This window comes from Dunckerocampus dactyliophorus, chromosome 12 (genome assembly GCF_027744805.1).
Source record: "Dunckerocampus dactyliophorus isolate RoL2022-P2 chromosome 12, RoL_Ddac_1.1, whole genome shotgun sequence".
Lineage (NCBI taxonomy): Eukaryota > Metazoa > Chordata > Actinopteri > Syngnathiformes > Syngnathidae > Dunckerocampus > Dunckerocampus dactyliophorus.
The window spans coordinates 22,696,424-22,708,498 of record NC_072830.1 but is presented as its reverse complement, the minus strand read 5'-3'; the positions used below and the strand labels follow the sequence as shown (position 1 = coordinate 22,708,498).

The window sequence follows — 12,075 nt, the reverse complement described above, 5'->3', positions numbered from 1 at the left end:
ATGTGAACATCAATCGGTACTCCTACTGATATTCATTATGTATTTTGTCACATTTTTTGGAAGGCAAGTTCAGCAGGATGCCTGAGGTTATTCATTCATTTTTTATTCACACTGTGTGTGTGAAAATTGCTGACCTCACATGGTTGCTTGTTGGAGGTCGAAGGTGTGCAGTCATGGGATCATTACCTTCAACATGGGGGGCTTTCAGGATGCTCTGAAGACAGTGTGATTGTTATAGACTAGCATTTAACGTTTGGGGTCAAACATAATTAAAACAGGCCTGTTGCTGCTGTTATCTGCAGAGACAAAAACATGTCGTACAACTGAAACTGTGTAGACATTTGAAAAAGTATATACGGTAAGTGGAACACAATTATTTTGAAGTTTAAAAAAGAGCCTAACTCCTGGTTGACACTGTATTGGGCAGATGGCAGGCAGGGATATGATGATGAGATCCTCATGCCCATTGGTCGGCCTGTTGATTACAGGATGATAATGCACCAGTCAATGCTACAAGAATCTGTAGACAGTTCCTGGAAGTTGAGAACACTGCAGTTCTAAACGGCACAGACTTACGTTTTTCTCGGCATATATACAGTAAGCATGTATGAAGTCCTGTTCTATCTTTCAGTTCACTGAAAATGTGAACGGTGTACTGTATTGTTCATGTATTATTATTTGTTGTTATCAGAGACAAGATCCGGTTTCCTGGAACTCCACCTTCGCAGAGGCGTCCCGAAAAGTCCTCAACATCCGTTACACCCTCCTGCCATACCTGTACACGCTCATGTTTGAAGCACATATCACAGGAAGCACTGTTGTCAGACCGCTATTGCATGAGTAAGTGCACCAAACAATGTCTAACCATTTTTGAGAACTTACTAACATAATCATACAGTAATCTCTCGTTCATAATTGGTTCCAGACCTGACTGTGATAAGTGAATTTCCGCAAAGTAGTATTCCTTATTTATAAATCGAATATTTTTGTAGTTAGAATATTAAAAAAAACACAAATTACAACTTTCTAAATACGGGTTTCAACATTATTATAGCCCTCTAGACATGAAGTCTGGTGATGTGTGTCTCATCGAACATTACAGTAACACTGACACCTAGTGACCAGTGCAGAATATTACATATCGTGTTGAGTGAGTGTTAGGTTAATTGGCGACTCTAAATAGTCCATAGGTATGAATGTGAGTGTGAATGATTGTTTGTTCATATGTGCGCTGCGACTGACTGGCGACCAGTCCAGGGTGTACCCCGGCTCTCGCCCAAAAGTCAGCTGGGATAGGCTCCAGCATACCCCCGCGACCATAGTGAGGATAAGCAGCATAGAAGATGGATGCATGTGATAGAGTGAAGCCGCAAAATCTGAAACAAAGTGGCGAGGGACCAACAGGTGAGGATACTAATTTTAAGATAATGGTGCTCAATGAAGCAGGGTCATCAAACTGTCAAGAGTAAGAAATATGATATCCTTTTATATTGTCATCTACCAGTTGTTACAATTACTATAATAATAGTATAATAAAGGACATGTATTTCCATTAATGATAGTAAGAAAAAACATAACATGGGGTTGGGAATGGTTATTTTGAGCGACGGTTTGTGATTATAACTATTGCACTATCAATGTTTTGTCCAGCACTGTTTTCATCAGCCAACTGCACACAAACTGACTTCACTTGGCCTTTGTTCATATTAAAGCACCTTTGACATTAAGAATAAAAGAAACCACTCAACTTTAAAGGCACACTAAGAAACACAGTATAAGCTTGTTATTCTTGAGTCATCTTTACTATAGTATTATCATCTGTGCTGACAGGTTTGTGAAGGATAGAACTACTTGGGACATCCACAAACAATTTTTGTGGGGACCTGCTCTTCTTATCACCCCTGCCCTTGAAGCGGTATGTACACATACACACATATTTCACCATTACAATATACAACATGTACAGTAAACCTGAGGCAACATTTGTGCATCTGGATATTTTGTTACGGTGATTTTGTTGATTTTGGAATTGACAGGGAGCCACACTTGTAGAAGGCTATGTCCCTGATGCACGCTGGTATGACTTCCACACGGTGAGTCCTTGTAGAAAGCAACCTGGACATCATGATGTCAACATATTTCATCAAAATGTATTAGAGTGTTCCCTCGTTTATCGCGGGGGATAGGTTCCCAAAATAGCCCACAATAAGTGAAATTCGTGAAATATCCGCCAAATATATTCTTGTACAATTACTATGTATGTTTTAAGGCTGTAAAACCCCTCACCATACACTTAATACACTTTTCTCAGACAGGCAATAACATTTTAGCACATTTCTCTTTTGTTTAAACACTCTTAAAGTTAAAATTTTGATGATTAACGTATGAGATTGGACACAAGGAATTGTGACTCACGCATATTTCCTCTGATCGTGGCTTGTCCTGGCACTGTTAGGCTGTAGCGTTTTTGTATCCTTGTTAAAACATACTCCTCCTCGTTGTCCTCCGTGAACCCAAGATTCATTTACAATATTCCAGTCGGCCTACAGCCCCGTAACTGCTGCCTTCTTTCAGCATGTACAATCCTAGCAGCTAGCGATCATATAACAGCAAACGGGCAGTCCTGCATGGAGGAGATCGATTGACAATGGTATACAGCCAATCAGAACGCATAACACAATGGGCGGGTTCTCCCTTAGCCAATCAGGACTATTGTGGCTCTATATTTACGGAGACAACTGGACAGTCTTCAACTCTCACATGAGTATACACCACCTTCTACTGGTAGCAGTAATAAATACAATAACAGACACACAACAGAGCAAGGATAGATCACTCTAATACACCACAAGGATGCAGAACATACGGCGGGTTTATTTAATATTTTATTATTATTATTTTTTTATAGTATTGCTATAGGTTACTGATTGAAGTGGATGCTCAGTATTTTCAGGTACCTGACATAAAATGTAACATGGTTGGGACTTGAATTTATTTAATCACAAAATTCTATTCGCAGTTATCATTATTGACTTTTGCATCAGCGAGAAAGTGAAACTGCGGTTTACATTCGTCAGATTTTTACTCAAGCATTGGCATTAAGCTAAAGAGAAACTACAAAACAGCTGAACAACCACATTGGATGATGAGATGTAATGCCTCATAAACGGTACGACGCACAAATAATTTCACGAGCGTAAACAGGACTGTTGTCCTTCTGTCCCTGCCCTCTTAAAACTTTAACAGGATGCAGTCAACAGCACAGTGCATTTCTGTTCTGACATTATGTCATAAGTTTGCACAACTGTCCTATTACGTTACAAGGTAATAAGAGTATGGCACGACAAATATCAGTCTGTGTTTTTCAAGGAGATAACTGGTAGCTTTTAATCAATGGCCATCCTCAATTAGTGTTCGTATGGATGCTGGAATTGAAGCAGTTTTATCAGATAAGTAAACAGTAGCATCTAAGACTGTTATTGATGCAAATTATGTTGACTATACTATTCTTATAGTACACACATATATATTTATTTATTTATTTATAAACTGAAAAAAAATGTTTTTGTACATGAAGTACACACGCCTATCCTTCTCCAGGAAAGCTCTGATACTTTGTTGTAAAATTGGCCTTCTGTTGAGCTTGGATGTATACAGTCACTGCCATCTTGGCAGTCAAGCTCATTCATTCATTCAGCAGAGATATATTTAATGCATTTGACTTGTTGCTAAATCAAGGTGTAGAAAAAAATACCAATTTTCTTCTCTGTATGAAAGGATGGCACCGACAAGCAGCCTTCCAATTTACGCGCGCCCCCGCCCCTTCACAGTGAGGTTGGAGTACTGCAGAGCCTCAGCATGTATCATTTCCCTGTATTTTATTGTCTGATTAGCATAGTAATGATGTACACTTACATTAAAGACATTACACGGGCATTAAAAAGTCATCATGTGTATTAAATGTTTCTGCAAACATTATACTGGTGACATGCTGACTAACACAAATGGGCACACGTCATCCGCCATCCAGTGCACTCAGTAAAGTGCACTCAGATGGTAGCCTCAGCTTGTGCAGTCAGTAAAGTGCACTCAGATGGTAGGCTTAGCTCGTGCACTTAATCTGAGAGGAGACATTCGCTGCATATCAGCTCGCTGAACTGTATTTGATCAGGAAATCTGCAAATTCAGCAATGCTTACTTAAGAAAGTGTTAAAAACCATCGGAATCATACAGAAAATAGATTCATAACACAGTTCAATGGACAAATATTAATATTTATTTTATGTATATATTCACCTGCCTTCCTTGACCGTACTTCACTGGGGTATTTTAACTCATGCTGTTTTGATTAGGCCAAAGATGTCAATGTGCGTGGCCAAATGGTCTCGATGCCCACACCGATGGACCATATCAATCTTCACATCAGAGGAGGATACATCTTACCTTGGCAGAGACCAGAGAACACAACAACCTACAGGTAAACTTCAGTTTATGTGAGTGTACTGTATTCATGTGGCACACAAGAAAGTCAATACCAATAACCCATTCAATTTTTGTTAGGATCTTAACAAACGTGGATACGTAAATGATAGATCCCTGTTCGCCTATTACTAACACATTGTCATTGTCTGCGAATGAGAAAGTAGCCTAATGAAAAAAAAATAAAAGATCCCCTTTAACAGGACAAAAAATGGTATACAGTGAGTCTTGCTGTCCTCTTTGACACAATTCCTATATAAGACCAATTTGCCTCTATACAAGTGAATTTCCGCGAATTAGGATTATTTATAAATTTAATATTTTCATAGTTAAAAGCATAGAAAAACTGTTATGTTTTAACAGTTTAAATGTGTGTTTTTTTTAACATTGTTGGAGCCTTCAAGACATGAAATAACACCTCTATAGTCATTTTACTCAATATAGTTGACATAATAACAGTAAATAAGCCATTTAAGACATAAATAAGACTGTGTGTTCCTATAAATATGTTCCCTTGGGGAGCAGGAAGTGATGTCAGGGGTTCACAGCTGCGTTTCAGCTTGGCGTGGGTTACTGCAGCAACAGCAGCCCATGTCTTTATTTGGGTTATTGTGCCTGCCGATAATTCAAACCTGCAATAAAAGCCAGTTGTTCCAGCAATCAAATCTGGTGTTTGTGTGTCTGACCGAACATTACAGTAACATTACTGACACCTAGTGACAAGTATAGAGTACTACATATCATTCACAGCGTCTTTGAATGCGTCTTCTGAATGCCTTCTGATTGTATTTCAGGTCATTTATCCATTTTTATGAAAATACTTAATTTAGGCAAAACAAATGTTAAAATTTGTTTCAATATGCAATAGGCCATATTCAACCACAAAAATAATCTATTAATTATTATATTTCTAAAAACTGTAATAGAGTGAAGCTGGGAAATGTGAAGTGGCGAGGGATTACTGTACTTCTCAAAATAAGCACAATGATTTGTTAGTACATTAATTAACATCATCAAATCACTCTAGCTTAATATATTTAATAACAAATCAATAAAATATCAGTCAAAAATAAGTTTTAACTTTTTTGATTGATTTCAGACTTAATCGTAGATTTAAGTTTCTGCAGTGTAGTGGTTAAGCCATACATACAGTGGGCCTACATGTATGGAAGGTTGTGAATGGCATGGATGGTCATAGTAAGCTTCAGAGCGATTACGAGTCACGTAGAGGGGGGATGAGTGAGTAAGTGCAACAGCGATGAGGCGGGTCCCCGCTAGCAAGAATATAAAAATAGCAGGTGTCCTTTACTGCTACTACCCTGTCTAATACTCCTCTCTTTTAGCCGGAAGAATCCCTTGGGACTGATCATTGCCCTGAGCGACAACGGGACTGCTCAAGGATCATTCTTCTGGGACGATGGAGAAGGAATAGGTGAGTTAAAGGTCAACTGTGAAAACCTCGCTACACAATGGTTGCTCAATTAAGAGGAGGGCTAGGTACAATAGCATTTACATTTACTTCATAATGCTTGTATAATTTTCTTCTAACGAATGTTGAAGGCTATTGAAATTATGGGAAACAACAAAATGCTAAGTTGGCCATGATGAAACAGATGCACACATTGTACGTCAGTACATATTTTTTTATTTTTGTTTTATGGAATGATTTATGAAATGGTCTGCACGGGGACCGAGTGGTTAGCATGTTGGCCACACAGTCAGGAGATCGGGAAGACCCTAATGAGGATAAGCGGCATAGAAAATAAATGCACTTATGAAATTATTTTATTATGGATGATTTAATGAAGTGATTTTACCCTTCTTTTCTCGAAAGCACTTTGAATTACCTTGTGTACGAATTGTGCTCGATAAATAAACTTGCTTTGCCTGCCTTACACGTCGGTGGCAAAGCCACATTCAAATCAGCCCATATACTGTAGTTGCTTCTAATTAACTGTATTATAAAGCTATTGTTAACATAAAATCATTGTACAGCATTAGTTTTTGTCAAGCCAAGAGAAAAAAAAAACGTTTTTTATAGAAGTTATTACATTAATTCCTCGTGTGTATGCCTCTCTGCTACTGCGTCCCCACTCCTTTCTCACAGTCTGGCCTCATTTGTCTTGTCTTGTTTGCTTTTCCACTCACTTAAGCGACTTATTACGTGCGTTTTGTTTGAGATTCAATGTAAGCAATACATTGAACTGCCATTCAGATGGACACACGCTTGTTTATCACACTCAGCAACTGCTTGCCTCTCTTTCATTCATCTTGCTCCACGTCCACAAGTTCACAGAACTAATTAATTACACTCCTTTCATTAAGTAAAGCAGTGCAGCAGTCCATTATTTGCTTAAATCATTCCTACACTCATTATTCTAGATACTACTTGAATAAACTCCAATTAGATTATTTCATGAGCCATTTGAACCTGCCAAGCTACATAGCCTTTTTACACATTCATGCAACAACATGCTGTTGTCACCGTGTATTGGACAGTGCATATAAAAAGCAGACACTTGTAAATGTTTTTCACATAAAAAAGTGGTGCAGTGGTTGTCAATTATTGTCTGTCATGACATCTTATTTGTATCCCTTTTATCTTCTCAGGCACGGTTGAAAAGGGACAATATCTGCAGACCTCCATGGTTGTGCAATCGGTGAGTTCAGATGTTGACAACATTTTACACCTCTTTCTTTCATTGTTGTCATTGCTATTTAAGGCAGCAAAAGGTTTGCCATGTGGTTTTGGTTTGCTGAATGTGAAAAGGCTGGACGGAACTTTTTTTGATGACGCAAGCTTGAAAAAAAAATCTCGGTTAAGAGTGACTTTTGTACCAATTGTGCTATGAGAGTAGTTTAAAAAAGTACATTGCCAAGTCCAAATGGGGGTATGTACAGTAGTTATAATGCCTTTTTTTATTGTGTAAAAATGTTAGAAATTAACGTACATTATAGTTGTTTTTATGTAAATGTATGTGGTAAATGACGTGGTCAGGAAGCAGGTTGTGGAATCAGAATGTGTTGACCAAGACGAGAACAATGCAGATCTAAGGGACCTGTTATGCTTTTCCTCTTTTCTGACCTACAAATGTTACAATGTTGTATTCTCGTTTTAAACGATGCCACCGTGTCAGGTAATGAGGTTTGCGCATTTTAAAGTGAGCCCTGAAAGCAGTTTTGGACGGCTCTGCAGGCTGTGTTTTTAACACCGAGTTCCACTGACGTCAGTCCAACCCGGACTTCCTTATATGGGCATGCCCAGGCAAAGCTGCAGGCCTGCCTTCCCAAGGCTCTGCTTCGCTCTGCTCTGTTCACCATGTTAGCACGTATGGCTCCCAGGAAATGTTTGTTCGGGTGTGCCTGAAGAGGCAAGCGTCAGGCAGAAGTAGTTGGAGTTGCTGGTGCTCGGCCAGCGAGAGAAAAACATGCTCATCTGTCAACGCCACTTCACACGGGACTGTTTTGTGTGGCTGTTTTTGTGATTGGCCAATACGAAGTTGGACTATTCGCCAAACTGTTGCTGAAGTCCGACGCCTTACCAACGTTTCTTTGTCGTGTTGAAGAGTCAGAAGAGCAAGCTGTTAGTAACAATTCATCAGTGTCCTAACTGTTTAGTTTGTGTCAGTCATCGGACAAAAGCAGTTGTCTCTGTAGCATTAAAGAGTGTGCATACAGCAAGTGGAGGGGGTGTGACCAATCACAGTGGAGTGGGCTCGGCGGGAGCTGTACCTGGAAGAGGGCTGGCGGTGGAGTAAATTACACAGACCGTTTGGGAGGGAGGCAGGAAACACTGCAGGAAGAGGTTCAGAGTCTGGAAGCTCGAGATAGCTTTCTGAGCGGGTTATCATGTGTAGCTGCTCTATAGGAGTCCAGAACTCAATACAAAGGCCCGGAAACGAGTATCATAGGTCTCCTTTAAAAGAAACTCACAATAGTGCCCCACTGGGATCCAATATCATTTTAAAAGCCCCTGAATTGAGCAGGATGGGCCCTCTTTATGTCTCTGGTGATTTTGGTTCTATGATTGTCCTGTGGAGTTAAATGGCATACTTGGAGCCGACAGCTATTTGATACTAAAATTACATTCAACAACCTCATATACAATAATTACACACACCCCATGACTTTGGTTCATACTTAGGGAGCGTTGCAATAACTGCTGTAGCGTTTGTGTTGTTGACTAGAAAAATATTACACACAACATTCATGCTGTTCTAAAATGAATTATACTGGGCCCGTGTTCTTGCTAGGATGACCGAGAATTGTGTTCTGCGGTTCCTGCATTAAAAAAGTCACTGATCACTGGGACTAATGGATATAACCCAGGCCCATTGTCTTTTGAGCCAGGCACAGACACACTATCACACACAGACACACATACATTTAATCCCAAACATTCACGGATATACACACGCGTACACACACGGCATCGCGTACACATACGGCGACCAGAGCCAAACATCTGTGGCTGTCCTCTGCCTACCATCAGGCTCATTCCAAAGCAATTTCACACAGCGATAAAGCAGGCACACTGTCTGACAGCCAAGGGGAGGAGGAAGAGAAAGAAAGCATCAGTGTGTGTGTGTGTGTGTGTGTATGTGTGTGTGTGTCTGTATACATGTGTGCGCGCTTGTTTTTGTGTGCATGTGTGCGTGAACAGGCAGATGTGAGGAGATGAGGATAAGTTGGGCAACGAGGCCAAAGCTGCCTTAGCACATCGCATGCCACTTTGGATGACACTGAACGTAAATGTGTGTGTGTGTGTGTGTGTGTGTGTGTGTGTGTGTGTGTGTGTGTTTCTTCCTCTTAAGAGTTTTGAGCTGAGGGAAAGTTTTGCAATCTCAGAACACTGCATTCTATTTTAAGAGGATGTTGGTACCTACTTAATAAAAAAAAAAAAAAAAAGAGTGTACACATTGAAAAGTAGAAGAGAAAAATAATAATATTGTGGCTTCAAGCCTACATCTCATGACACGGACAGGAGACTTTTTAGTGACCTTTTTATTTGCTAAAGGCAATTCACTTCTCCGACACTGTACTGCAAGCAGTCTCTCCTCTCAGGAGAGGGACCATGTGTGGTCAATTAAGTGGTAGTTTAAGGCGGAAGAACAGGTTGACATCTCCTAGCTAATCTGACACTATTAAAGGAAAATTACACTTTTAAAAATTTTCCCCATTATCCACAATCCTTAAGTGAAACATGAACACATATTTCTTTCCCTTTTATGTGTGTTTTAACGACCAATGCATGTCATGGGAGGTACCTATTTCGACCATGAAGCCCTCTAAAAAAAACCCACCAACATTTTCTTGTTTTATATACATGCTGTAATCATTAATTAACAAGTACATTGATGATAACATGTAATACTTACAGTATCTTACCGTATTTTGATGATTTAAAACATGACTCCTTTCCTAGGCACATTGATCTGACATAGCCCATATAGCTAACGCTACTTCTGTGAACAACAGCAACATAGAAACAGCAACGACACTTAGAATGTCCGCTGTAATTGGGATGGGTGAGTCTTCCAGCACAAGACTTGTGCTCCAGTCCTCAGGTAAAATATTCTGACAGCAAATGAGAATCTTGTTGAGCCTTCATAGCGAAATTGACAGCCAGTAGTATCCACTCTTCGGTCTATGCGTTGCAGTGGCTTGAGGCGTTGTGAGTGACGCTGAGATAAGCGAGGCGTCGTGTAACTCTGCCAGAAAAAGTTTTTTGTGTTAGCTGCTACAATGACAATATGGCTGTAGCTTGGTTAATATACAGGTCAGTTATGTAAATGGGCGCTGTTGGCGTTTTTTTGAGGGTTTTTGGTTAGGGCTTTAGCGCCAAAATAGGTACTTTCCATGATGTGCATTGTTAGCTGGCTCATACTAACTCGTTTTTTTTTTTTTTTAGTTTTTTTCTCGTTAGAAGGGGAAAAAATGTGTTCATGTTTCACATAAGGATTGTGAATGATGGGCAAAATTCCCCCAAAAAGTGCAGTTTTCCTTTGAGAGAAAGGAAACAACAAAATAAAAGCATGTTATATTGATAAATCAAAATAGATTTTAAAAATGCTAATAACGACTTGTGATGATGTATTTTATCAAGTTGTCTCATTTCTCATTTGGTTCTTGAGGTGAAAATGTTTGTGAAACCATAGTTTTGATTACAGTAATACCTTATTTATTGTGATCAATTAGTTCCAAACCCGACTGTGATAAGTGAATTTCCATGAAGTAGGATTCCTTATTTATATCTAATATTTACTTAGTTTGAGCATAGAAAACCTGTTACGACCTTCTAAATAAGTTGTTTGACATTATTAGAGCCCTTTAGACATGAAATAGCACCCCTATAGTCACCTTTACAGTCGTATTACCAATATAATAGACAATTCCAATCTAGATACACAGGTTACGATACGATTCAAAAACGATATATTTTCAAAACAGAATAATTCAATACGATTCGATGCAGTATACAAACGATATTATTCTATTTAATGTTTGCTGATGTAGACATGAATCTTACATTATAAAGCAAAGATGGCGATTATTTGAAAGTGGCATTCTTACAGTAGGTTCTAATGTATAAACGAGCACATCATATCTCCCCAAACATGCTGTAAAGCACTGGCAAAAATGAAGTCAACAGAATGACATGTCAAATGTATTTATTGTATAGACACAGACCAAAAAAAGAGAGAGACGAGTGTTCATGTCTCACATAAGGATTATGGATGATGGGCAAAATTCTAAAAAAGAAAAAAAAAAGTACAGTTTTCCTTTAAGAGGTTTTTAATCAGCCCACCCTTCTTCTGTGTCCCTCAGTCAGTGCTGTACGTCTTAGCCAATCAGCTTTTTCCATGCGCTTATGCGCTACCCTGCTGTTTTTTGTCAGTGTGATTACTCTTTTGTAGTTTTTGTTTTATTTTATTCTATTTAGTTTTTTCAGAGGTTTTTTAAAATGTCTTTTTAGTCCACATGTAAATGGATATTTTTTAAAAACCTATCATTTTCCTACCTCTGAGGTGGGAAAAAAAAATTGCATCCACACACAAAGTATAAAAAAAAATGGTCTACTTCAAAAAACACATTTTCAGGCATTCATGCAAAGAAGCCTGGAATAACAAAAACAAATGATTCCAAAAAGCTGCCTATTACCCGTCTGCACACAAACACTGAAGGTAGATTTTTTTGAAAGTCTTCATCCTGGTTGCCTTTAAGGATAAAAACGCATACGGACAAAAGGCCGAAACACAGAGAATATATGTGTTTTTGTAAATGTCTATGGATGTAAGGACACGGTCGATGCCTCCCATTTCAGTTCAGATATGCATTTCACATGCATGTGCTCGGTGTGTCAGCTCCTTACTTGCGCTTGTCTTCTACCCAGCTGTCTCCTGACTGTCAGGTTAGTTTGAGTTTATTTAGACTCCCAGTTTCAGTCCAGCCCTGTCCATCATGAGTCTAATTAGTCCCCCAGTTTCAGCTCAGTCTTGTCCTTCATGTGTATTTACTTCTTGCTGTGTAAGCCAATCACCTCCCTGCATGCCCATGTTCCACCCAGCTGTGTCTTGTTTGTGTGATTGGTCTTAC

General features: G+C 39.1%; 1 protein-coding gene across 6 annotated transcripts in view; it reads left to right on the top strand.

Moving 5' to 3' along the window:
* si (sucrase-isomaltase (alpha-glucosidase)) overlaps positions 1 to 12,075 on the top strand; it is a 96,201-nt gene that overhangs the window by 76,309 nt on the left and 7,817 nt on the right. For 5 of the 6 annotated variants that reach the window (XM_054793560.1, XM_054793562.1, XM_054793559.1 and 2 more), the window contains 6 exons: positions 692 to 840; positions 1,831 to 1,915; positions 2,037 to 2,093; positions 4,353 to 4,477; positions 5,823 to 5,911; positions 7,090 to 7,139. In XM_054793560.1, coding sequence (XP_054649535.1) covers positions 692 to 840; positions 1,831 to 1,915; positions 2,037 to 2,093; positions 4,353 to 4,477; positions 5,823 to 5,911; positions 7,090 to 7,139 — 555 coding nt within the window. Of the gene's footprint in view, positions 1 to 691; positions 841 to 1,830; positions 1,916 to 2,036; positions 2,094 to 4,352; positions 4,478 to 5,822; positions 5,912 to 7,089; positions 7,140 to 12,075 lie in introns of those variants that run through there. The other variant, XR_008573099.1, reaches the window with a different exon arrangement.